This window comes from Chinchilla lanigera, unplaced genomic scaffold (assembly GCF_000276665.1).
Source record: "Chinchilla lanigera isolate Chin_1 unplaced genomic scaffold, ChiLan1.0 scaffold00030, whole genome shotgun sequence".
Lineage (NCBI taxonomy): Eukaryota > Metazoa > Chordata > Mammalia > Rodentia > Chinchillidae > Chinchilla > Chinchilla lanigera.
In genome coordinates this window covers 17,426,811-17,440,493 of record NW_004955431.1, presented here as the reverse complement: position 1 = coordinate 17,440,493, position 13,683 = coordinate 17,426,811, and the positions used below count along the sequence as shown (strand labels likewise).

The 13,683-nt window shown below is 45.5% G+C and overlaps 1 protein-coding gene across 1 annotated transcript in view; it reads left to right on the top strand.

Moving 5' to 3' along the window:
• LOC102028451 (guanylate cyclase 2G-like) overlaps positions 1-13,347 on the top strand; it is a 42,273-nt gene extending 28,926 nt beyond the window's left edge. Inside the window, exons 15-22 of the mRNA XM_013515734.1 lie at positions 2,338-2,515; positions 4,399-4,539; positions 5,459-5,651; positions 7,489-7,663; positions 8,418-8,516; positions 9,684-9,775; positions 10,915-11,020; positions 11,878-13,347. Coding sequence (XP_013371188.1) covers positions 2,338-2,515; positions 4,399-4,539; positions 5,459-5,651; positions 7,489-7,663; positions 8,418-8,516; positions 9,684-9,775; positions 10,915-11,019 — 983 coding nt within the window. The 3' untranslated portion in view covers position 11,020; positions 11,878-13,347. The remainder of the gene's footprint in view (positions 1-2,337; positions 2,516-4,398; positions 4,540-5,458; positions 5,652-7,488; positions 7,664-8,417; positions 8,517-9,683; positions 9,776-10,914; positions 11,021-11,877) is intronic.
• Positions 13,348-13,683: the final 336 nt, after the last annotated feature.

The window sequence follows — 13,683 nt, the reverse complement described above, 5'->3', positions numbered from 1 at the left end:
TTTTTTTAATTTTAAAAATAAAAGGAGGAAAACATTAACAGACAGACAACCTTTTACAAAATAGCAAAAGAACAGTACAGAAATACAGTTACAAAGTGGTAGGAAATTAACAATGCTTGTTGTATTACATATTGATATCTTCAAAGTGGTTTCTCATGAAAACAGATAGAGACATGCAATATTGATCAATCAAGGACTCATTGACAGTTTCTTTCAGCAAAGAAATAGCAGGCAGTAGAACAACCATGTTAACTATCCTGTATATACATACATACAAAATTTCTATTTTGCTTTTTATTTGTACTCTAGGTCATGTAAGAGAAACCATGCACTATTTAAGCTTGTGTGTCTGATTTATTTCACTTAACATCATGGTCTCGTGGTGCACCCATTTTCCTACAAAAGACTCCAGCTTATCTTTCTTTAGGGCAGAGTAGTACTCTGTGATGCGTAAGTACTGCGTTTCCTTTCTCCATTCTTCTGCTGGAGGTATGGGACAGCGACGCCCGCCTTTGAAGGGAAGGAGGTGCTGCCTCCTCCAGGGAAGAATACCTACGGAAATCTGGAATTCAGCTCTGTGTCAGATTTGCCTGCTGTTTATTTCTATCAGTGTGGGTTCATGTATATTTATTGTATGCTTGGGTTATAATCTAATGCTACTGTCTTTATTTTATTGCTCAAATCATTCCACCTTTGGCTGTTCAAATTGTAGTTGGTGTCTGAATCTCTTTGACACACAACCATTGCTATGGTGTTTTGTTTTGTTTTGTTCTGAGCACCTTGCTGCTCTGGAAGGTAGCAGTATACCTGCCTTTGCTACCTTCCAGTGTAGCAAAGCTTTCCAGGCTTATCGAGAGCTCCTCTGTCCCAGTACTAGAAGCAGCCAATTCTTCCAAAAGCCTTGCCTTTTTTGTGTTGGAGAACTGTGTCAGAAGGTAAGACCCAGACTTAGGTGTGCTTGTTGCTCCCGGGGTGTAGTTGCTGATTGGCTGTCTCAGGGGGTAGGCAAGTAAATGTGCCCGTGTGTACCGTGCCAGATGTACACACACACTTGTAATTACACACATATGTATCTGCACCTAGATAAAGCCAAACAGAGCTCATGTTGGCCTTTCCACGTGTAATTCAGCACCACCTTGGGTCATTCCAGTCTCCCACTTGCCGCCTCTCTGGCCCACAGGAGAATGCTGGCTTCCACGCTCCGCCATTCATTTCCTTATTTGTTTAGTCGCAGTGTGTGTGGATAGTGATTCTGTTCTTGTTAGCTTGGCCCTCTGTGGGAAGTGATTAGGCACAGTGATTATGAGCCACGCCTTTGATCTTTCATCATCTCGTCTTATTTTGGAAGCTACGTAGGTCAGCACCCCTCCACCCGGCCCCCTCCAGTGAGCCTACAGCGTACATGGTAACGCGGTTCTATCCCTTGTCCCTGTTTGCGTTCCATCTTCAGGTCCTCTCATTTCCTGACTGGTATTATTCTTTCAATTTTGCCTTCTTCAAGGTCCACTCTGGGCTGTCAAGTTCTGCAGGTCTTGGCAGTGACAAAGTGTCGGGTGAGCACCGTTATAGTAGCATATGGGACAGTTTCCTCATTGTCAAACACTCTCCTGTACTTCACCTACTCAAATCTCCTGTCCTCCTCAAACTCCTGGCCACCTGTGATTTGTATAATTTTGCCTTTTCCAGAACGTATAAATAGAGCAATACCCTATACAGCCTCTTCATCCTGGCTTTATTTTTTCTCTTAGTAACATGCATTTAAAATTCATCCATGTTATTGCAGCCACAGTATTTTTATAACAGATATGTGTACATTATTCTCAAAATACTCTTTCCTTTACAAGTGTGGTTAAATAGAATGCTTAGTAAACACTGGTAGAAGCCAACGAGGAAGCAAGAGACATTAGGTTTACCATATTGGGTAGAGAGGTGCTCCGTGACAGTTGTACTTATTATTTGTTAAAATTACTTTTATGTGGCATATTATATGGAATGCAAAATGGCATAAAGTGTATTTTGGTGATTGCCGCACTAAATGCTTATGCATCCCTAAAATCACACGGAGGTGTGATTCCCTCCAATGAAAGTTCTATTTTAAAAAATCTTGATTTGGAAACTGATTAATCAGAGGGTGCTTCTATGTTTTCTGTTAGAGCCCTGCATTTTCCACAAGGGTTCAGAATATTATTAAATTACTCCGACTGCTCTGAAGTTCTAAATATTCCACTTACTTGAAACTCAGTTTACAAACTTAAGAGCACAATTCAGGCTTAAAGGGAGGTACCCTGGGTGACAAAGTTCAGACTTTTGGTTATCTCCATCCCAAACACATCGCAGAAATCATCAAGCAGATCAGAGAGCCCACAGCAGCCGGGCCGCTGCGACCTTCCCTGTGCGAGGAGAAGGGCGATGACAAGATCATGGTCGTGGTGAGGGCCTGCTGGGAGGAATCCCCGGATGAAAGGCCCACGTTCGCTTCCATCAAGAAAGCTTTACGAGAAGCCAGTCCCAACGGGTGAGTTAGATGTGCAAGAAATGTTTTGTCCTAGGCATCGGGGCCACTAGAACTGTACAACTCATGCTGTGAGGGTTCTTTGTGTCCCCTCCCCCCTTCTCTCCCTCCCTTCTCTCCCTCCCTTGTCTCCCTCCCCTTCTCCCCTCCTCCATCCCGCCACCCCTCCGCCTTCCTTCATTCACTCAGTGCCTACCTACATGCCAAGCGGGCTACGTGCTGATTAAAGTAGAGCGAGACACCCTACCTTCATTTCATACGAATGTGTCGGACGCTAATACTTCTCCGCCCTCTTTGTCTGTTTCAGACATCGCTAACCAGCAAAGGCTCTCTTTCCCAGGGAGCTTTGACATAGCCTCAGCATCTTCTGCAAATCAGCATTTTAAGGGGCAAAACGAATCAGTTGGAATTGGGCTATGGAATAAAAGCTACTCACCAACTTAAGATTCTTTTCCCCCAATTCTTTATTTGTGTTTTGTGTGTGTGTGCTGGGGATCAAACCCGGGCCTCTCACACGCTAGGTAGGCAAGCCTCTGCACCAAGCTGCAGCCCCAGCCCTGGAGGAAGTTACTGATTGTAGATTGTGGGGGCCTCTCAAATCCTTCTCTCAGGGGTAGATTTCTTCACACCAGAGTTATGATATCACTGAAACACTGGCTGTATGAAGACAGCGCGTATTGGAAGTAGCCTGAGTCGGTAGAAGGAGGTTGGGGCTGAGAGCCGGATGTCTGCTCCCGACGTGGCCATTTAGCTACCTGAATATCAGCCCTGGATTTTCCAAACTGGAGTAGTTTTTAAGTGTCTTGTTTTTATCTTATTTTTAACTGATGAATAAAAAATTGTTTAATTTTTGATATAAAATGTGATGTTTGGATCTATGCATAATTTATGGAGTGGTTAAATACATTTAATTAACATAATGGTCCATGTTGACTTTTTACTTTTTACTCAGGGACTGTAGTGTAATATTAAGATGATTTCTTGTTTGAGTGTTAGTCTCCTCACCTAAAAGATAAGGAATATATATATAGATATAGATAAATAGATAGATAGATTTTTTTTTTTTGTCTTTTTGAGACAGGGTCTTGCTATGCAGTTCATCCTGGCCTTGAGCTCTCTTGGTAGCCCAGGCTGGTCTCAAATGTGCAAGGATCCTCCTGCCTCAGCCTCCTGAGTGCTGGGATTACAGGAGTGCACCACCACACATGGCCAAGATAAGGAATTCAAATGATTTCTATGAAGACGCTTCTATTTTTTCTTTGGGGGTCTTTCTGAGACAGGGTTTCACTATGCAGTTTGGGCTGGTCTTGAACTCACTTTGTAGCCCAGGCTGGCCTTGAACTCACACAATCCTCCTACCTCAGTCTCCCAAGTGCTGGGATTACAGGCATGCACCACCACACCTGGCTGAAGACCCTTCTAAAACAAGAACCTGTAGGATCTAGACACGTCCCTTGCATTGGACAATCTAAAAAGACATCTGACATCCCGACATCCGCATTTGGTATGGAGCACGGTGGGGAGCAGGAAAGTGTCACTGATGCCCACTGGATGCCAGACCCCGCCTCTTGCACTTCACACACATTAGCTCCTTACATTTTCTGAACAACCCAGGAGATACATGTTATTACCCTCATTTTCCAAATGCGTAAGCTACGGCTCAGCGCGGTGAAGGGGGCAGCCCAAGCTCACAGAGCCGGGAAAGGGTCTCTGTCCCGCCCTGCGGCCTTGTTGCCATTGTTATGTCACTGCTATGCCCCGGCGGTACCGAGGTAGGAAATCATAGGGGCACGAAATGCGTTCTTGGAATGTACAGCTGGAAGTTGTGCTCTGCTGCAGCTCTACGATTGCTGGAAGAAGGCGTTAATGTCTGGGTTCTTTTAAAGCCAGGTGAACATCCTAGACAGTCTGATGGGCAAGCTGGAAGTGTACGCCAGTCACCTGGAGGAAGTGGTGGAAGAGAGGACCAGCCAGCTGATGGCAGAGAAGAGGAAGGTGGAGAAGCTGCTGTCCACCATGTTGCCCAGGTAGCCCAGGTAGCCCAGGCAGTGGGAGTCTTGACAAAGAACTCAGGAGCAAGTCTTGTGAAGCTGCCTGCAGAGGGATTATTACATTATTGTTTTATTAAGAAAATGTCAGGTTCTTCTAAAAGAGGCCAAGCATTTTTGGGTACACCCTTTAAGGGAGACAGAGGGACCCCCTCCAGCCCCAAATCAGTAGGTGGAGATGGTGAGGGAAGCAACAGAAGAGGGCCACCAGAGGGCGCTCTAATTTCATGACTCGGGCTAATGACGAGCGGCCTAGGAAAACCTTTGCAAAGCACAGTAGTACAAGACATACCCTGATCTCACATCTAAAAACTGCTTCCGTTTTGAGTCTGTTTTCACCTGCTCACCCTCTCAACATTTTGTAGAAGCTTTGGATATTAAAATTCCTGTATATTTCTGTGTCTTGACCAAAGAAGTGGAGGCAAGCATTTGAATTTGTTAGTAACGTGAGATTGCTTGAAATGAAAACGTACTGACGTGTGGATCGGTGAATTACATTCACATCTGCAGACTAAGACTTTATAATCAAACTCGGTCACTGACAGGGAAAAATGAGATGCCTTCGGCAAGAAAATCTCTTTCCTAAAGGCATTTATGTGACCTGCTGCCTGTCCCTTCCCCCAGTTTACAGGCACCAAGTAAAATGTGTCCTCTGAATGCAACTTGACGCTTGTAGCCGGTGTCTTGGCAGTGCAACTTGGCAGGGTGGGGTGAGGGGTGTCTGTAGGTGACAGAAGTGAAGTCCTGTTAAAAATGATCTTTCCCTGAGATCCTGAGTTTGATTTCAGGCACCAAACCCCCCCAAACAAAACAAAACAAAACAAAACAAGAAAAACACTTTCTCCCCGCTACCCCGCAAAACAAAAACAAAAAACCGGGATCTTTTCTCTGGTTTTAGCTTCATTGGAGAACAACTCATCGCTGGAAAGTCTGTGGAACCGGAATTGTTTGAGTCTGTGACAATCTTTTTCTCCGACATCGTTGGGTTCACAAAGCTGTGTTCCTTCAGCTCCCCCTTGCAAGTGGTGAAACTCCTCAATGACCTGTACAGTTTATTTGATCGCATCATTGAAACCTACGATGTGTACAAGGTGAGAGACCCTGGCTCCACAGGAGTACATGCTCTTTGCTGGCTGTGCCCTGCATGTTAGCCTGTTTCCTTCTGTTATTTTATTCTCACAGTAAACACTTTTTTTTTTTAGCAGTACTTGGGGGCCAGACCTACAGCCTTTGCACTGAGCTATATCCCCAGCTGCTTTTATTTTTATTTTTGAAAGAGGGTCTTGCTAAGTTGTTGAGTCGTGGCTCAAACATGCACCACCATGTCCAGCTAGTAAACACATTTTAAAAGAGTCATTAAACTTCTGTCAGCTGATCTTCCCCTTCTCTCAAACTCCCTGAGATTAACCTAACCACTACATACTGCAAACATGTACTAATAGAAAATTTAGAGAATCAGGCTTTGTTTGGGTAGTAGTGTTGGTGACTTTTAGGAGTTTTCTGACAGTTTAAATGGGGTCAGATCACGGTCCCAGGGGCAGTGCCATGTGTCTACACTCACACGTGCCTGGGGGCAGGTGCCCCAGCAGCCAGCACTCTGCCTCTGCCCACCATTCTGGGACCAGCAAAATTTGGGTGACAGTATGGCCATAATGTTCAGTGACAGGTCCTCAATGTATCCCTCAATGTTCTCCACAAGATGCCTTGTTCCAGGGTGAAAGACAGGACATGTGGGTGGTTTTTAAGAGCAGATCCCCTCCCAACCCAACCAGCACCTGTTCTGCTTGGGACAGCATCGTCTGGGGTTTTCCCAGTTACCCTCTCAGTGATGCTAGCATTGGAATTTATATTTCTAAATAATGCTGTTGTGCTGGGAGAGGCATCCTAGAAGCAGGCTGGGCTTGTTGAATAGTTGACTTTTTTGTAATTTGGGGGTCAGCAGGACACAAGTGTCCTGACTACCTGGTGATGCCTGAAGGTCCACCCTTCCTGTGTCATCTTTGGATTCTGCTAAATATGATTATATCTGGAAAGGATTAAAGCTTCTGATTGTCATTTATTTCTGTATTGTGAATGAAGGACCTGAAAATTGCTTTTAGAAGGATTCAGGGAGAAGAAGACAGATAAAGAAGATGCCTGTGTTTTGATTCATCTAAATGAATACATTTTGTGTGATGCACCATGTGTACAGATCTATAAACGTGTGTGAGAGCCCTGGTGTGGGGTGAGGACACTTCGGGTTGGGTAGGATGCATCCCCTTGGTGGATCCACCTGACCCTTTGAGATGTGTGCCATCAGCCCAGGGCTGGCTCACTGATTCTGAACTTGGCAGGGAAATATGGTCACCTCCACAGTTGGCTTTAGGATGTGAATGGCTGTGAGTACAACAGCAAGCAGAAACACTGAAAGGACACCCAGGATTTGGAGGCAGATTTATTTACATCAATGGGCACTGATTGGGATCATTCTTGAATATCAGGCCCCGATCTCTGGTGGTTGAGTGCTTACATGCGATAAGCAAGCAGGAGGTACAGAAGCAGAATAACTTGTCAATTGGGGGATTGGTTTACACAATGTGCGTCACAGTGACCAGCCATTTCTAAAAGACAGAAGCAACCAGATCTGGAACAAGAACTATTACCTGGGCGCTTAACAAACTGAAGTACACTGGCTGGTGGGGGGGCGCATTTTCTACTATATGAGGAGCGGGGCTCAGGGAAGGAAGGCTTCTTGGAGGAGGTGGAATGAGAATATGGACTTGAGGAAATGCTGGGACATGGATGGGGTGGCAGTCAGCAAGTGTGAATCTTCAAATATGGTGCCTCAAGGCAGGGATAAACAATAAGAAGCTTTGACCTATGGCCCCATCCCCACTCTCTGCCCACCGCCTCCCTCATGGAAAGCAAATTTTCTTGCTTTATTTTCAGGTGGAAACCATTGGAGATGCTTACATGGTGGCTAGCGGACTTCCCATCCGCAATGGGACCCAACACGTTGACCAGATTGCCACCATGGCCCTGCACTTCCTCAGTGCCACCCTCCACTTCCAGATTGGGCACATGCCTGAGGAGAAGCTCAAGATCCGGATTGGCCTCCATACAGGTAGTCAGAACTGATTCCAGGTGACCTTATGGCCCAGGTATAGCGGCAGGTAGTTGTGGGTTTGAGACCCAGGGCTAAGGCTTTTAGGAACCATCACTGAATGGTAAGAATGTCAAGGGGATCAAAAATTGCCCTTGCATGTATACTTCCAGTCAGGTAGGTTGCTTGGTGTGATCAAGGACACACAGTGACTCCAAGATGTTCAACCAAAAATAAGAGGAAGAACAAAAACTAGGACAGTACTGGGCTACTTTTCTTCCATGTGTCTGTATCAAGTGCCCTTTGATGTGTTCTATTTTTGTTAAATTCCTGGGCATATGGCCTATGCAGAAGTGATCCCTACTTGATTTAATACTTTTCTGTCACTGTTTTGAAATTCTGAATACTCTCTGAACAGAGTCCTATATTTTTATTTTGCCCTGGATCTTGAAAATTATGTAGCCAGTGTCTTACTCAAATTTATCTTTCAGGTCTCACTGAAATAAAATCTGACTTCCAATCAGAATTAATTATTTCCATGTTGGTACCACTGTAGGCTTTGTGTATATCTCTAGCTCATGAATAAACATGGTCATTAATTGGTTGTGCTGCTTCCCCTCAGAAGCCTGTGGGTCTGTAGGTTGTCTCTTTGTAAAGTAGGACATATGGGCAAGCTCTGCCCCAACAGGAACTTAATGAATAATTGTTGAGTTGCCTTTGTTGAGTTGGTGGGCTCCCTGCAGCCAGTTACACCCCTTGGTTCTTGTGTCCTCAGGTCCTGTGGTGGCTGGCGTGGTGGGAATCACCATGCCCAGATACTGTCTATTTGGTGACACCGTGAACATGGCATCCAGAATGGAAAGCAGCAGTTTGCGTGGGTGTTGTTTACAGCACTCTGTAAACCCAATATCGCTGTCCCTCAGGCCCCTATCTTTAACCAGAGAGTATTTTTAGAAGACTCGTTTGCATTTTTCTCTTGTTTTCCATCTGGGAGATAAGATCATGATTCACTGCCGACAAGGATCGATCGCAAGGTGTATAGCCAGGGTTTCGAATTCTGCTCTATTGGAGTAATGTAAACACACCTACCTCCCCCCAAGACTTTTCATTCTGAACATACACACACATAATAGAATAATTTAAACCAAGAGCAGGAGTGGGAGAACTTTTCCAGAACAGGGACAGACAGTAAGCATTTTTGGCGTTACGGGCCACAGAGCTTGTTGCAATTACTGAATTCTGCTATGGTAGCTGAAAAACAGTGCAGGCATGTTCCAATAAAATCCTATTTGCAAACACAAACAGTGGAGTGTACTACTTTTCCCATCCCTGATGTATGGTCCATTTTTGGGCTTACAAAAACCTCTATGACCAGTAACTCCAACAAACAGTGCAATCTTTTGCTTTGTAGTAACTTTTTTGCCTTGATTTTTGCCAGACACATATATGCTATTTATCCATCCTGACGTGGAGAAAAAAAAAATGCTCAGTAATTCAGTTTGAAAGAGTTTAGGTTCACACAGTTTCAAATTTATAGATTTCCCACAAGATATAAAAATGTACACATAATTTCCCTTATGATTCTTTTTTTGCCTAAGTCAATCCACCAAGTCTCAAACACAGATTTAAACTTCCTCTTATAAGGAAACGTTCTCAGAACAAAGTTGAAAGACGGTTGCTTATGTAGCCTCCAAACCTGATTCTATTTGGGTTTCTTGTTGCAAGGAACATTATTCAGTAGTATGTCCCCGCTTACGCAGAAAGCTTGGGGAGCCTGGGGAGCCTCCATCCTCGGGAACTGCCAACTTAGATATTGAGCCAGTGCTGCTTTCTGCTTGGAAACTGGACGTGCAGTTTGAGCAGGCCCAAAAATACCTGGCTGGTGTCCCAGGTTTCAGCCATTGCTTGTACTTTTTGTTTAATGAGAGGCTCTGGGGAATCAAAAAATATAAATAGGTAGCTTCCCCTTCGGAAGCAGCCCCCCTCCCCGCTGACAGCTCAATGACAGTGGGATAACAAGACGATGACTGGTTTATGGCAGCTCTCCGGATCCATGTCTCTCAAAGCACTGCGGGCGCCCTGCTGGCCATGGGAGGGTACCATCTGCAAAGGAGAGGCACCATTCTGGTCAAGGTAAGACCAGGCCCCAGGGCCTCACCTGCCTCATTTGTGTGCCTTGTGGAGATGTTGAAGGGTTTGGCAGGAGAAATGAATGTCCGTGCAGTGGCGCGTGAAGACCCGTTGGGCGTCTCTGGAAGTTCTGTCTGTCAGGCCTCTTTCCTTTGGAGAAGTCCGTGCAGTCTCTTCGGAGGCCCACACATGGACTGGCCCACAGGAAACACCCAGACGACCCCTGATGGGACGCTTCCTGTCTCTGCCACCAGTGGTCTCATAGCTTCCACTGGAACTCTTATCTGCCACACAGAGCAGTGAGATTATAGTGCCCACCCTTTGTCTGTGTCCCCACACCTTGGTTAAAGTGCCCGGTAGAAGGGACAGAAGCCCATTGGCTTGGCCTCGGGATACTAGTAGTATCTCGTCTCTCTCCATCCCGTTTCCTCTCCCTTCTCGCTCAGCCTGGCCTCACCCTGTCCTGGGAGGCACCACAATGCACTGTCATCATTCCCTCAGCGTTGTCCTTCCCTGGACAGGAGCACCTGCCCCTCTCCAGATGTTCTCAGGGACACCTTGGAGGTGTGCACATGGGGACAGTGGGGGTCACCATGGTGCAAGGAGAAGTGAAAGACAAGGGAGGGCCTCAGCTCCCTGGTTTGCTGAGTTCGGCCTTGGGACGCCGGGTCCCAGCCCCTGACTTCAGGAGAGAAGAGGACTATGGAGAAGGCAGCGGTGTAGACCTAGCCCTGGGGCCCTGCCCCGCTGCTTGTAGCTGTCCACCTGTGGAAGCTGGTGTTGTGGTCTGTACAGTGGAAATGATGATAATGCTGGAAGTAAGGATTAGGTGTCACCAGGTACAGGAAGTGATGCAGTGCGTGCGCAGCTCATACTAGAGTTCAGCAGATTTTATTACTGCTTAAAAGATTTTTTGCAACTCCCTGGTTTTAGTCTCCACTGGCCCTCCCCCGCAGGGCATGACTGACTGTCCATCTAGGCAAGTCAGCACAGCCCAAGAAAATCGCCAAGATTCCATGGGTGAGGAGGGCTGTCCCTTACAGGAGCAGCTGCTGCTGTCCTGGCCAGCAAGGCCCACCAGCCAGGCTTCCGGGGCAGCTCCTGCTCTGTGGATTCACCAGCTGCCCCTTTGCCTCCCACAGGGCAAAGGAGAACAAATAACTTTCTGGCTGAAAGGCAAAGAAGGCTTCATGATTCCGCTCCCTGAGTTTACTGAGGAAGAAGCTAAAGTCCCGGAGATCTTGTGAGGTGGGTATTTCCTTGCAAGACATTTATGATGTCTCATGAAGGCCTCTGGGGTTCTCCCTCTTTGGGGAGAAGAGGTGTAATTCTGAGGTTGAGTCAGTCTCCCACTAGAGGGTGCCATCGGCTGGCCTCCTCATCCACACAGCCTTTCTACCAGCTTTTCCTCCAGCACTGTCCTTAGATGGGGTGGAGGGGAAGCGGGTGAGTGAGTGGGGTGTGTGTACCGTGAACTCATTTTCTGGAGACTGCCTAGTGAGTCTGTTCTAGCTGCTGGAAATTTCCGCCATGTAACTTGTGAATTTATGGTGAACTCCTATCATCTGGGCAAAGGGACAGGAGAAGACACGGACCATCCTGCTTCTCCTTGTGAGACTCCGCTCCCTGACCTGAGCGCTTATCTCCCTTATGAGCAAATCAGCTGGCAAGGGAAAAGGAACCCAAATCATAAGGCACCCCTGAAAGTGCTCAGAATAAAAGCTCAAAGGTGTGAGCAGTCCCAGCATGGAGAAGACCACTACAGGAAGACAGACCCACTGCCGTGTTAGAAAGCCTGAACCCAAGCCCTGACTTCCTGTGAGCAGTTTCAAATGGATAATGTCCTGAGCTCAGTTTATTGTCTAATTTCCTTCTTGTACACTGAACAAAAACTCATGCAGTCAAAGCTTGAGTTTTAAGAGGAATTTTTCATTCTTTTATGAAGAATTTAATTTAAAAAATTCCCAACAAAGAGCCCATCTATTCCTCTGAGTTTTTCCCTCTATACAAAGAGTTGGTTCCATGTTGTTTTATTCAATAGTTCTTTGAATAGATTTACTGACCCAGTGGTGCATTTACAGTACTTCTTTCTTCTCCCCTTGCAGCTCCTCGCATCCAGATAGCTTCCACGCGGTTGCTCCTGAATACGGCAAGGCAATCGGAATGAGATCTTTTGGGGCTGAACCTCCCATGACTGAAGAAGTGAGAACCAATGAGACCAGTTAGGTCAGGTCTGCTTTCTTTCTGGCCCTCAGGTCTGCCTTTGTGGAGATGTTTCTGAGTCCTGCATTAGGAAATGAACTACCTTCTGATCTATTGGAGGACTTTGATACCAGATTTTAACAAAAAGCATGGTGGATTCTTGCTTTTTCTTCAGGAAATGGGCTGGGAGAAGCACTTTCCCAAATCATCCCATCTTTACTGAGCGCCCAGCACCCCCATTTGCAGTATTTTGTTCCCCTGCATCTCAAGAGTGAATTCCACAGCTCTCACAGACTTGTTTCTTGAATACAGTTCTGTTTTAATTGTGACAGGTTCTGCTCCTCCCCACAGGCCCTCAGCACCCAGGACTGACAGCTTGAGGCTTATTTAGAAGGAGGGATGGAAGAAAGCATTTACATGAGGGGTGCCCAGGCACTTTTCCCTTCTGCTTCAGCATGGAGACAACAGGCCGGAGTTTATCTCTTCATTTTCTGTACCTTCTTCCTTTGTGTAGGATCCTGGCTTCTGGATCCCACATACTTTGGTCAACTGTGAAAGAACATGTCTACCTCTGCTATGAGGACTCTTAAAGAGATAGGCCATCCACATCCATCCATCCATCCATCCATCTGAACATTTCATTAATTCAAGAGGCATTTAATAAGGATTTATTCCACGCTGGGGGGAGGCACAAGAGAATATGCAACATTTCTTGATCTTTATCTCACAATTTAGATGGGAGAGGATGCAGCAGGAATGCAGGACTAGAGACTAACAGATCTGTGAACATAAGTAAAGTAATCAAGCAATCCAGTAGTGTTACATGAAATGCATATTTGAAAATAATATTCAGATACAGAGATGGACTTGGGTGAGTTAATTGTCTATCATTATCTCATCTCTGTATTCGTATTAAAGGTGTGTGTGTGTTTCTTTCCAGCCCTAGTCCACATGCTTGCAGAAGTTGTCTTCATATAATACAGATTTTAATTCTGCCTTCTTCGTTGAACATTTTAGCACAAATGCACACATGAAACTTACACACATATGTATATACAGACACTCATGCATACACACATACACACACACACACACACACACATATACATAACAGTGGCACACATGGGGTGGGGTGTAGTGCCAGAGTGACAGAGTATTAGGGATAGACACCAGGAATTTTGGTAAGCTTAGTTTCCTAAACTCTACATCCAGTGTTTTTTCTTTGTAAACCAAGGATACCTAAGGGAGACTGTATGTATGTATTCTCCTCTTATTAATGTCTGTTTTATTTTTAGCACTAAGAAGATTTTACAAGAGATTATTTTGAGGATGCTTTATCTTAATCCCTCAATAAAAATGTTATAAGACAGGAAAGGCAATCAAACATTGTGGAGCTTTTTGTTATCTTAAGCCAAAACACATCCAGTTGCTGGCAAGGGAATTAGGGTTGTATAGACAAGAGACCTTTCCCCCAAATCATAGTCATACAGAATGGCTTTTCCCCTTGCATGGAATATTTGGAGTGGAAATGCAGGTCAAAACAACTGAAAGTCTGCGGTATAAGTGTGAGTCTATGAATACTGGTTGCAGAAGCGCCTGACACGGTTGAAGAATTGGCTTTCAACATGATATATTAACACTGTAAACTGCAGTGAGAGGTTATTTACTTTAAAACATTTTATTTATTCCATTGCACCAGGTGGAGATAC